At 32.7% G+C, this 13,708-nt stretch overlaps 1 protein-coding gene across 1 annotated transcript; it reads left to right on the top strand.

Moving 5' to 3' along the window:
* Positions 1 to 8,295: 8,295 nt before the first annotated feature.
* LOC139501692 (heat shock 70 kDa protein 12B-like) lies at positions 8,296 to 12,937 on the top strand. Its single transcript, XM_071290839.1, has 5 exons — positions 8,296 to 8,351; positions 9,136 to 9,456; positions 10,019 to 10,237; positions 11,326 to 11,479; positions 11,840 to 12,937. Exons 2-5 carry the CDS (start codon positions 9,154 to 9,156, stop codon positions 12,889 to 12,891), a joined length of 1,728 nt encoding a protein of 575 aa, XP_071146940.1. The 5' UTR covers positions 8,296 to 8,351; positions 9,136 to 9,153; the 3' UTR covers positions 12,892 to 12,937.
* Positions 12,938 to 13,708: the final 771 nt, after the last annotated feature.

Raw genomic sequence — 13,708 nt, 5'->3', positions numbered from 1 at the left:
ATCAAAAGAATAAACTTCTTCAACCCTGAATTAGATTTTTTTATGATTTGCTATGCAAAATCAAAAGGATAAACTTCTTCACCCCTGAATTAGATTTTTTTCATGATTTGCTATGCAAAATCAAAAGGATAAACTTCTTCACCCCTGAATTAGATTTTTTTCATGATTTGCTATGCAAAATCAAAAGGATAAACTTCTTCAACCCTGAATTAGATTTTTTCATGATTTGCTATGCAAAATCAAAAGGATAAACTTCTTCAACCCTGAATTAGATTTTTTTATGATTTGCTATGCAAAATCAAAAGGATAAACTTCTTCACCCCTGAATTAGATTTTTTTCATGTTTGCTATGCAAAATCACAAGGATAAACTTCTTCAACCCTGAATCAGATTTTTTTCATGATTTGCTATGCAAAATCAAAAGGATAAACTTCTTCACCCCTGAATTAGATTTTTTTCATGATTTGCTATGCAAAATCAAAAGGATAAACATCTTCAACCCTGAATTAGATTTTTTTATGATTTGCTATGCAAAATCAAAAGGATAAACTTCTTCCACCCTTAATCAGATTTTTTTCATGATTTGCTATGCAAAATCAAAAAGATAAACTTCTCCACCCCTGAATTAGATTTTTCTTCAATTTTTTCTGTAGATTAATTGTATCATTTGATACAAATGGATTCCTGACATTTTTGTTGATATAGTATCATCAAATCCTAGTGTCTCAACTTTAATGCACCTTTATATATGACCATACAATTAAACCTATTTTAATGTATGGCAGTGAAATATGGGGAATTTTTTCAACCAGTGTCCACTTCAGTTGCATGTTAGAAAAGGAACGATTACATTTTAGAAAAGGTTTATTCAAAAGACATATCTGAAAAGTCACAAACAAAATTCATGGAGTATATCATTGGGGTTAACAGAAAAGGTAATTTTGCTGTAATGTGTGAATTAGGAAGATTTCCTGTATATTTGTCAAATTTATTGGCAATGCTAAAATATGCTCCTAGGTTAGAGAACACAAAGGATGGTTGATGCATATATTATTAATAAAAAGTTACATGCAAACAATATCACTACATGGTTTTCTAGTATTGATGACAGAACCAAACTTAAACGTAAGTGCGGGCCGTTTATGTACTATAATAGTTAAGAATAAATTACAACAAGTTTTCGGAATCATTGGACATAATTTAGAGAAAATACTTTTGAATCAGGTAGAGGTAAACTCATGACTCATTTTTCAATTAAACATTTTTTGGGTACAGACAAATATCTGCAATTAAAAGAATTTAAAGATAGCCAAGCTCAAGATCAGAATAAGTGCACCCCCCCCCCCCCCCCTAAAACTAGAGACGGATAGATATGCAAAAAACTATATAGATAAATCACAAAGATTATGTTTTAAAAACTTCACCTTAGATAAAGTTGAAGATGAAGAATTTTTTATAGTAAATGTCCCCTTTATAACTTTTTAAGAAAAGAATTTTATGATAATATTTTAAAAGGTTTTAAAACATTTGAAAAGTTAAGCACAAGTGCCAAATTTTATTGGCTTTTTATTCAAGAAAACCAAGAGGTATTGAAAAGTAAATGCAATTTATATTAATGAATAGTATACTGGGAAAGCTATCAGTATAGTACAGATATTGTTTTATTTAACATGTTGAAAATATTTGCTTGTTAATATTAGATATTGAAAAAAAAACATGTACTTCAAGCTTGTCGATATTTTAATTTCTTAAAGGGTTTGTTGAATATTTAATGATTTTATACGAGCAAACTTGAATTCTTGATCGGACATGATTTAAATCTATTTGTCTGTGTTATTGCAGAGCTTGATACGTTTACGCATCCTACGCACCCGGTCTCGCCATAAAACTTTCGATCAGCGTTTCCGTACCGTCAGACTCAGAAATCAACCAATCATAATGCTGGATTTGGTGTTTCGAGTACGGAGTTTCGAGTTAATGGAATTTCCCTTTTTTTTGGGGGGGGGGGGGGGGTATTTATTTTCCTAGAGAAACATCTTCTTGGTGGATTTATGAGATCTTAACATCATTCAAACTACTACTACAGTAACTTCTTATTTAATAAGAAACATACATTTTCATCGACTGTAGGTCATTGTAGATTCTATTTTCAGTTTCGTTTTGATTGACCTACTTATGACCTATGTATGAGTGTAAGACAGCTAATTTCATTAAAATAACAGTTTTCGTATCCTATTTCAAATTTCTTGCAGATACTGAGCTGATAGTTTGTATTTTACAATCGTTAGTAATCAATCAAATTTGATTTGCATTCTTGCTGACCAACCGTTATTTGTTATTGTTGCAAATGACACAAGTTTTGAATTTCAAGTTCAAGATAATCAGCTGTATTGGAATAAAGCTCACCCCAAAACCAGGATAAATAATGAGTTTCGGTTTATTCTTTCATAGAGGCGAATTAAGAGGGGAGGTCCAGCCTCCCCTTTGTGGGGAAAATTTTGTTCATAATTCCGGGATTGACTGAAGCATGACTGTATCAGACCCCCTCTAGACAGTCTCACCTCTTTACGATATATATTGATCTGCTTCTGTTTTCTACGTTGATTGTATAAAGTTTAACGTTTATTTCAGAGCTCAAATCACAGTAAAAGATATCATATGTCTTCATAAGATTTTCATTTTTTCAACTCTTGTTTTTGGTATGAATAGAAAAGAGTGTTTAAAGTTTCTGAATGGATATCAAAATGTGTTTTCTGTTTTGTTAAGGCCTTTCAACTGCCAAAGCACTATTTGTGAAACTGTAGTGAGAATAATTTATATTTTGAATGAAAATAATCAGATTTCAAGATACAAGTTAAAAGTTGATTTATTCATTTCTTTTTGGCATTTATTGTTAAATATATAAATACTTTTTTCTGAATGATCGATGATTTTCTAACAAGTCCAAACATATGGTTTGTATGACGTGAGTTTAATTAGTTCAGGGCAAGTTGAATACATTTAATTGTACGGCATATGTAAAAAAAAAATAATAATGTCGGGATGGGTTATCCAAGGAAAGTAGATGGAGGGTTGATTTGTTTTCTTGCTTAATATCCTGTAATAAAATATAGCATACCTTTTCATTTAAAACGTCCAACGATAATTGAAACACATATATATGACAGGTCAGGAATAGGCCAAATAAGCTTAAGCTCTCAAGAAAATTACAAAATAAACAAGTGTATCGACCTCCAGTTTTAATCAAATGGATCCATTGCGAAAAGCGATGAGATGGTAGAAAGGCCTAAAATTGAGAACTTGCGTGAGGATTTGTTTTTCATATACAAAAACTGGTGGGTAGGTGACTGTTTAATTTATAGGCAACGTAACAGTGAATTTGTGTGTTTCAACGTTTCAAGTATGTTTCGCAAACTCGAAGTCATAAATTTGTCCTGTCCAGAAATTGAGCACAGAAGACTATTGTGACACAACAACCTTTACCAATTGTTTTAGTAAAATTTAATCCTAGTAAATGAGCTTTGTTATGTACTGCATGGCCACAGGTTCAACAACCCTTTGTTGTGAATTTGTTCATTAATGTTGAAACGTATAATACAGTATGTGTATAAAGAATTAAATTCTTATCAATTTTAATTCAATAAATAGAATGGACATACATTACAATGGAATGTACTTATTCTTCTTAGATTTCAATGACATTATTCATTGTAATATAAATCCTGTCTGTAATGTATATTCCCGTCCAGTAACCATATAGTCACTTGTCTCGAGGGAGTTCTGGGAAATGTGTTATTTGGTGTGAAACAAACGTTGCTTGTCAATGCCGAATAATAACAAACCAATTAAACAAATTACTTATTGATATAAAGAACGATACGTCAATTGAGTATGATATAAATTTCAATCAATGTTATCAATTTTGACAATATCGAAAGCAAACAAAACTGGTTATGAATAGGCATTGTCAGAAAACCGCATTCAGAACACAAGACAAATGTGTTTGACTTATTTAAAATTTAGTTTCGTATTTTAGTGTCACTCTATCCAAGGACTAATGTGTAGCGCCAACTTCTCCTGTTTTTTTTATCAATGACAGGCTAAAAATCAAAACGTTTTTAAAGTATACTGGCTTTGCAATTAAAAGATCTTTATCTGAGACTTCGGTTTCAACTATTTGACATACTTTTATAAAATAGAAATGTTTATATCCAACACCAAATGTTGATGTTATCCGATACAAAATTGTAAATTTTATATGTTTTTTGTAACGTTTTGCATTAAAGGGTGTCTCAAACCAAAATTAACAGGTTGAATCAAAACATTGCTTAAATAATTCAGGGGGAGAGGCTCTATATATTTATATTAAGATCCATTTTGTTACATCGTGTGATCAATTTTATTTGGCAATCGCCAATGGCAGTCAGCAGGGTTAAAGAACATCAGTTGTTCGACCTGTTAGTCAAATGTGTTTTGTTTAAATATACTTTTTCACTTGTTTGGTCTTTTGGAAAATGTTGTTTGTGCTGTATTTAGACGAAATTTGTTTTACATGCACACGTATAAAAATTGCGGTTTTTATCCAACGCAATCATAGGTTTGAACGTAGTTTTCAATTTAGACTCGTATATATGTATATACAACTCGTCTAAACATCAACCCAACAATGTTAGATCTGTAAATTTGTTTCATTTTATTCATATGAAAATGGTCTGTGTCAACGAAACTGAAACAAAACAACATATATATATGTAGGACTCGGAGGTGCGATGGTCCTTTCGCTGAAGTGCGATGCTTTTGCATTACGTTTGGACAATTTGACGTTTTCAATTACAACGTTATTAAATTTAATTGCTCCGTGTTGAATACCTTATTTTGACCTATAATGGTTTACCTAGATGAAGGTTCATACGTACAAAGGAAAGCAAACACAATGAAACGAATGATTCAAATCCCAAACAGTTTTAAGCATTAGAGGTGGGGCTTTTACACAAATGTCAAACAGTTTTAAGCATTAGAGGTGGGGCTTTTACACAAATGTCAAACAGTTTTAAGCATTAGAGGTGGGGCTTTTACACAAATGTCAAACAGTTTTAAGCATTAGAGGTGGGGCTTTTACACAAATGTCAAACAGATTTAAGCATTAGAGGTGGGGCTTTTATACAAATGTCAAACAGTTTTAAGAATTAGAGGTGGGGCTTTTACACAAATGTCAAACAGTTTTAAGCATTAGAGGTGGGGCTTTTACACAAATGTCAAACAGTTTTAAGCATTAGAGGTGGGGCTTTTACACAAATGTCAAACAGTTTTAAGCATTTGAGGTGAAGCTTTTACACAAATGTCAAACAGTTTTAAGCATTAGAGGTGGGGCTTTTACACAAATGTCAAACAGTTTTAATCATTAGAGGTGGGGCTTTTACACAAATGTCAAATAAAGTCAGTCAACAAACCATGGGAGCAAAGGCGACTATTAAAGATGAACTTGGTCTGCAGAGCTTACCAGTGTTTGCAGAAGCATGTATTATGCATGCCGAAAGCGTTTAGTAAGACAAATAAAATGTATTGATATTAATATAGATTTTTACTTTTCTTCAATTTAGTATACATCACATAATTTTATGTGGACAACTTAATAATAAAATAAAACTAATTATCAGCTATAATTTTGTAAATTCTTAAGATGAATAAAGGCAACAGTAGTATACCGCTGTTCAAAACTCAAATAACAAAATAGGGGTAACAAACTAAAACTGAGGGAAACGCATTACACATAAGAGAACAACGACACAACATTAAAATGTAACACACACACAGAAACGGACTAAGCATTAGACAAAATCCTTTGAGAATAACAAATATAACATCAAAACCAAATACATGAATTTGGGATAGATAAGTACCGTGACACGTGTTATAGTAATGTGAATTCACACTCAAAAATAAGAGAAAACAAACGACACAACGTTAAAATGTAATACACACAGAAAAACCTGCTTTGTAGGAAAACACGCAATCTTAAAAATTCTATTGTGCGTAATATACAGAATTCATCTTCTGCAATCGGTAAGGCAAAAATAAACCCGAATGGTCCAAACTTTGTGTACTCCTTAATTCCTGATGCTCAGCAGAGAAGCATCTAATTCTCAAGGGTTTTTTTTAACAGAAAAAGCGTCAAGTATAAATTTACTCAATGGTTCTTATTTGTCAAAAACTGTGATGATATCGAGATAAATAAATAAATGAGTGTTGTGGGCAATTTCTTAGCTATGCCATGAAAAGTTAATAGTGTATTTGACAATTTATCCTGCTTAGTTAGTACTATAGACGTCAAATTTAGACCATCGCACTTCAGCTTACTCACCAACGCACTTCAGCGTATATAACAACAAGTTATCGTCACAATGTCACCGTCGCACTTCAGCGTGTTAACCAACGCACTTCAGCGTGAACCATCGCACTTCAGCGTAAACCATCGCGGTTCTGAGTCCTATATATAAACTAGGCAAGATCTCTAGCGGCATAACACGGTTTTCAGTGTCCATTCCATATGTACAGCAAGATTTAAATCGGAAAAGTCTAATAAACTTTTTGGTTAATTTCCGGGCCACGAAGACTACAGGAAAATTGCGGTCAGCACTCCCTATGATGTAAAGCAAACAAAACGCACAACCTCTATAGTTTTTGCTAGACTTCTACATGTCCCTTCTTATTATTTTATTTTCCAATTTTTACCCCTTTAATACTTTTACAACTATAAGTACGATATTGTGATTGTATTGACACCTCCAAGAGACTAATGACATTCAGTATCATTGTAATTTTCAGAAAAACATATTTTAGTACGAAAAAATGGAAATTGTAGTCTTAAATCAGCAAGGTTTTAAATGATTTGTTTTCATTTTTATAATCGGTTTGGGTTTTTTTTTTCAAAAAAAAAAACTAGTAATAACGATGCGAAATCTGTTCTAGTAAGTTAATTAAAAAATGGACTCATTTTATATAATTATTATGTCCTTTTATGAAGCCAAAAGTAATCGTATTGGAAGCCCAGTAAAGGTTTTGTTTTAATTATTCCGCACCGAATGCACCCAAAAACATAAAATCTGTTCGAATCTAAAAATCATTCCTATATTCCTCAACTTTTTCAGCTGAATCAACGATCAGTCAAAAAAATAAATTTTATATTAAATTAATTTACGAAGTGGTTAAGATTTTTACCATGTTTCACTACTGATATCAGGTTTTTTACTGCTAATTATTGTTTGATTAATTCTCTATTGAAATGTAACATCAAACATTTTATTTTCACATACTGATGTAAAAACCTCGTTATAAAGTCATCCATTATTCCGGGAGTATTTAAGGTCAGTGCTTCATAGTTAGGCTGTCAGCAATGAGGGTCTCGAATGGATGGTCATTTCTGGATTCTTTATTTTATATGATTGCTTTCATTTTTCCTTACATTTAGTTTATTTTGTCAATCATTTTTTTTTTATATTTGGCACTCAACTTTGTACTCTTTTCCTATTATTCTCTTTTTTGTTAACCCCTTCAGTGTGCATCTTGTAAATGGTGGGAATGAGATAGGGAACAAAAACTTTGAAATTTAGCCCGAGACATGATAAATTATTTCGATTTAACTATTTGAAGTTGTTTACATTGTGGAAAATTAATGGGTTTTTTTTTTTTAAGTTTTTTAAGTTGTATTTTTTTCCCAAAGAACCATTGTCATCGTATATTTGTTCCACCTAACATAAGTTTTACATAAAACTTCGTTATACACAATGTCAAACTATCAGTTGTTCCTATTGGACATGTTGGAACAAATATCTTTTATTACGAATGAGCAAATACTGTGATCTTTGTCCCAGTGGAAATGATATTACAGTATATTTCTTCCAATTGGATCTTATATTATGAAGGAACTTCTTTTTCATGACACCATGTGCCTACCTCATTCAATTTCTATTGAGATGTCAATAGTTTTATGTTAGCTTATCACTGGCACAATATGCATTGAACGCGTCAATGATAATTTCTCGAAAAAGGATCGCCTACCTGCTGGAACTACATATAACGTTTTGCAGCTGAGGATCGACTTATTTATTTATTTATTATCTAATAATTTGTTTTTGTTTATTTTTTTCAACGCTTCAATAATATAAATGGGAAGTAAATATAATACTTCCATGGTCGAACGAAACAAAAGAAATTTAATTCAGACTTGTTATATCAGACGTTAACTTTTAAAAGACCCATTGAACAAAAACAAAAGGTTTTTTTTATCACCAAATTGTGTTTACAAAACCGTTATAGATAGAAAGTGATTAAACGTTTGGTGGTTCCTAAGTGTAAGTATTTTATACTTTTTCAATTATGAATTCATGTTATAAAAACTTATAATTGTAATATTTTTGTTAAAATACAATAATGAAATCATGAATACTAGTAATCACGTCGAGCTTAGGTTTGTGGATATATTTTTCTCTTTACGAAAGCTTTGAGACCCCGGCGAATTATCAAAGAAAAAAGGAGTGTCATAATTTTTGGGGAGTAGAAGTGGAAGGATTTTTGCAGACCGAATATTCATTTTACTTGTTGAGAGGCGGGGTTAAGTATTTCCTAATCAGTATATCATTTTATTCTGGTATCACCTATGTTGGACAAAGGTAAAAAGTTGGTAATATTAAAGCAATCTCTGACATAAGTTTAAGCATAATCAGAACCCTTCTTCAGCAGATGTCGCTGATGACCACGAATATTAAAGCTGATTTAAGTGTATAGTTCTTAAACATCATTTCTAATGCGAAAACCGCGCGGGTTCACTGTAGGGCATAACAAACGAAACTTTTACCATTCGCTCAATAACTCGTTCGGTAAAATAAAATGGGACATTCAAAACTCACTTCCCTAAACAAAACAGATAAAAAGCCATGCCGGGTCAAAAACCGAAGAACGATGAAAAGACAAAACAACAAAAAATTCTAAGCAACACGAACCCCACCAAAAATCGGAATAATGGCCGACATGCATGTATTGTTTTAGATTTACTTTACATCGATCAAAGTAGGGTTAATGTTTACTTCTAGTTGTTTATTGCGACATAAAATTAATAACATTGTATTATTCTTACAGTCATTGAACTTTGATGTGATGGCCAACCCGTTAATGGTCGTTGCTATTGATTTTGGGACAACATACTCTGGGTACGCTTTTTCGACCAGATCCGACTTCTTCCGAGAGCCTCTGAAAATCCACGCCAACCAAGCTTGGAACTCTGGGAAAAAACAACTTCTTTCTTTAAAAACTCCAACGTGTCTTTTATTGGGAAAGAACAAAGAAACTGTGGCATTTGGATACGAAGCAGAAGATGCGTACGCAGAACTTGTTCTTGACAACAAGCATAAAAATTATTACTACTTTGACAAGTTCAAAATGAGGCTTTATGAAAATAAGGTATATAAATTTATCAATACTAAGTATCTTGTTGTACATGTTCAGTTTAAATACGATTGAAAGATACACATTGGAGGAGTCTTTACTTGTTTTTTTGTTGATCTTGGCGGGGAAATTGAATCAATTTGACTTATATATCTGCTTTACCTGATTTACTGACATTTAATATGAATAACAGTTAAATTTCTTATTATTTAGCAATAAATATAAGAATTCATACCACCGGTCTTGGACTATTTATATTTGTACTGGCGTCATTTACCAGTTACCTTCACCGGTTAGTTCATTCAACAACGGAAATGTTGTGAAATTGAATATCCCGCATTCATCCCACCAGCCTAACTTCTGTATTTATTTGTTTCTGTCGACACATGAAATATTTGCGACAGCACGTTAAATAATTGTTAAAGAATCCATAACAGATCAAGATATAGGAAGATGTGGTATGAGTGTCATATATTATAGGTCAAGGTATGGCCTTCATCACGGTGCCGTTACTTTATATTTTGGTAAATAAATAAAATCTTGATTATTTTCAAAATTTAAATATTTTCTTATTTAGGATGTGAATTGTGAGATGGAAATTGCTGATATTGTTGGCAAGAAAATGTTGGCCACAGAAGTTTTCGGAAAATCTATAAAAGCTCTTTCTGATCATTTTGTTGACTTGCTGAAAACAGAAGGGGCATCCATAGAATGGTCAGAAATCCAATGGGTTCTCACAGTCCCTGCTATATGGTCAGATAAAGCAAAACAATTTATGAGAACCAGTGCTGAAGTGGTAAGTCGATATAATTTAGATATAATGATATTCCAATAATATATGGGAGCAACCATTTAACTTCAAAGAGAGGATGGGGGCATGTTTTTTTTTTATCTGAGTCAGACTTTTAATCAGTTTTTCGACTCCATCAATCGTTTTATTTTCATAGTTGAAAACGATAAGGTATGGGGAAATCTGGATTCAGAATTTATTTTTTTGTCATCTGCTTGATCTTAATATTTTTTTCGGAAAAAAATATAGCACCCCTATTGGGACCTCTTGAAGTTAAATGGTCATTCCCTAAAACCTTTCTTTCGAACCTGAAAAGTCTTTTAACTTTTGTTTAATCGAGCCTCACTGATGAGTCTTTTGTATTCAAAACGAGCGACGGCGTACAAAATTATGAGCCCGGTTTCTTTGACGATTTTTTTTTTATACATACAAATATTTTAACATATTTTATAGACACCTGCATATTAATGTAGACTATATGTTTCCTGATATATGTCTTTTGGTTTTATTGTCGTTTGATTGTAGTCACATAGATTTGTGTTTAAAGATACACGTCACCAAAATTGGGATGCTGTCTCATTAAGATTGAACCCTCCTCTCCTTTTTTTTTTAATATTCTGTGTTTAAAGAGTCATGTCATCAATTGTAGTCACATTTGTTTATCTCCAACCTTAAACAAGCACATTTTTATATCATTTAACCTGTCAATGACAAATCCGTCGTCATATCCGTTGGTGGCCTAAGGCTGTTTTCTGATCTTTGGTCGGGTTGTTGTTTGTCACATTGCCCGTTACAATTCTCAATTTTATCTTTTAGGCATTTGAGTGGTCAGGATAATTGAATAATTTCTCATGTACTGGAACCTTGCTGTCATGGTTTTTTTTCTTGAATGTCAATGAGACATCTTTCCAGCTGAGACCAAAATTACATAGAAGGTAACAATTATAGGCCACCGTACGGCTTTTAATAATGAGCAAAACCCATTTTGATGGCAGTAAAATATTTAATTGAATTGAAATCTTAATAGATTCTTCAGCTTCTCGTATGCACTTTGAAAGAATAAAATATCCTTTTTTATTTCTTTTTTTTTATAGGCAGATATACAAGGTGGAAACTTACTAATTGCTCTTGAACCAGAAGCTGCTTCTATATACTGCCAGTATTTACCCAACGAGAAATTGACAGGGAAAGACAACTCTGTAAACCTCGGTGATGATGGGGTGATATACATGATTGTTGATCTCGGAGGTTAGAACATTTGTCATTGGTTCTGTCAGGGGCTGGTTGGGGTTTACAGAATAAGAGTATAATTAACCAATCCTACGGGAAAAGGGGGCTTAAAACAGAAGGCAAAAACAGAGAATCATGGAGATCAAAAATATAAAGAATGGAGAAAACAAATGTCATAAAAAATGTAAAATTTAGTATTGAGGGTCCTCCTTCCACGACCCTCTTCTACATGTAGTGTTTTTCAATCGTTTTGCTTCTTTTAATTAAACAAACAGACGCATTTTTGAAAGGAGGATTCCCTGGCTTTTGTGCATACTTTTTTTTTATTATCATGATTAAAAAAAAATAAGTTAATGCCTTATTGGTTTTATTTTTAAGGAGGCACTGCGGATTTAACAGTTCACGAGAAACACAAAGACGGAAGTATAAAGGAACTATGTCGTGCAAATGGCGAAGATTGTGGTGGAACTTCCGTTGATGCCGCTTTCATCAGGCTGTTTGACAAAATCTCAGGGTTTGCAATGATCAACAAGCTTAAAAAGGACGATCCGTCATCATATTTGGATCTTACCCGAGAATTTGAAACAGTAAAACGAAAAATCGACTCTTCTTCAACTGGGAAAGTAAACTTTTGTATACCACTGTCTACCATTAACTCAATTTGTAAAAAGCAGAAGAAGTGTGAGTTAGAAGAACTTATTCAGAAGTCCTCGTTCAAAAACAAAATTCTTATCAGAGGAGACAAAATAAGAATTGATGCCGACCTTATAAAATCATTGTTTGCAAAACCAATAGAAAAAATCACAGCTTTAGTGAAAGAGATGAACACGCAATTGAAGGCGACTGACATACCTTTGATTGTAATGGTCGGAGGCTTTTCCGAATGCAAGCTTATTCAGAGCGCATTGAAACAAGCATTTCCACAGAAAAGAGTTATTGTTCCCGAAGATGCCGGAATATCGGTGCTGAAAGGAGCTGTTCTGTATGGGCATCACCCAGAGTTCATAGCGAGTCGTGTCATCCGGTATTCTTACGGAACAGATTCATACGTAGATTTTGATCCATTCGTTCATGACGCATCTCGGAAAGAAATTATGCAAGGAAAAGAAAAATGTGAAGTTTTTGACTTTATTATACATCAACATACACAAGCTGTGATAGGTTCAGAAATTCAGAGATCATACTTTACTATGTATCCGTTTCAAACTGCAATGCCGATAACACTGTACGTAAGCACCAAAGAAAACCCAAAATACGTAGACGAGGAGGGGTGCTCCAAGTTCGGCGAAGTCGTAGTAGATATACCACATCCTTCTGAGGAAAACCGTACAGTGATAGTCAATTATAATTTTGGCAAGACGGAATTAACCGTATCTGCTCGAGAGGTAAAATTTGGATCCTCATGCAGAACACGCATTAAACTTTTGTAAAACCGAAATAATCAAAAACTGTCAATTAAATCATTTTAAAAAATCAGCATCGACTTTGATCTTCTCCAATCGATTGTATTGCTATCCAAAATAAAAATGTGCTTAGAGGATATTTGTCTAAAAAATGAAATTATAAGGGAAGAGAGCGGTCTTGAAAATTTATGACAATTAAAAATTAAATGCAGTTTAAACCAAATTAATTAACAAACTTAAAAATAACTATTAGTAAGTTTAATGAAAATATCGGTGAATTATTACATGTCGTGTTATGAATAAAATCTTGAAATCTTGAAAATTGATCCGGAAAATAGAACAAGCATATTCAAGACGAGTACAACCTTGTGGTGTATAAATATGCTTTGATTTGGTCTACAGTTGAATATATCTATGATGGAGTCCACATAGTACATGTATCGGTTCGCAGAAAGATATATAAGACAATAACAATCAAAACCAAGGAGTAAACAACGACTCATAAAACCAAAAAGAAGTTAGAAATAATAAATAAGAAACAACACGAACTTCACTAAAAACCGGGAGTGAAATCATGTGCTCCGGAAGGGTAAGCACCTGCACCGTTTACGGCACCCGTCGTGTTATTTCTTTGTTCAGTTAGGTAAAGATGGAAGGTTATTATGACTGAGGAAGAATATCAGATATGATTTCTGACACACTTTTGTCATAATGGCCAATCAATAATTTTGTTTCTGTTCTAAATTTGGAGCCAGTAAGCATTTTGCTCACATATACTCCAACAAAAATGTATATGACATCTGCTTGAATGATAAGTTTATTTAGTCGATCAAATAATCAGTTT

Source organism: Mytilus edulis, chromosome 13 (assembly GCF_963676685.1).
Source record: "Mytilus edulis chromosome 13, xbMytEdul2.2, whole genome shotgun sequence".
NCBI classification, from domain to species: Eukaryota; Metazoa; Mollusca; class Bivalvia; order Mytilida; family Mytilidae; genus Mytilus; species Mytilus edulis.
Note: the sequence above shows the minus strand (reverse complement) of the source record. Positions and strands in the feature narration are given on the sequence as shown.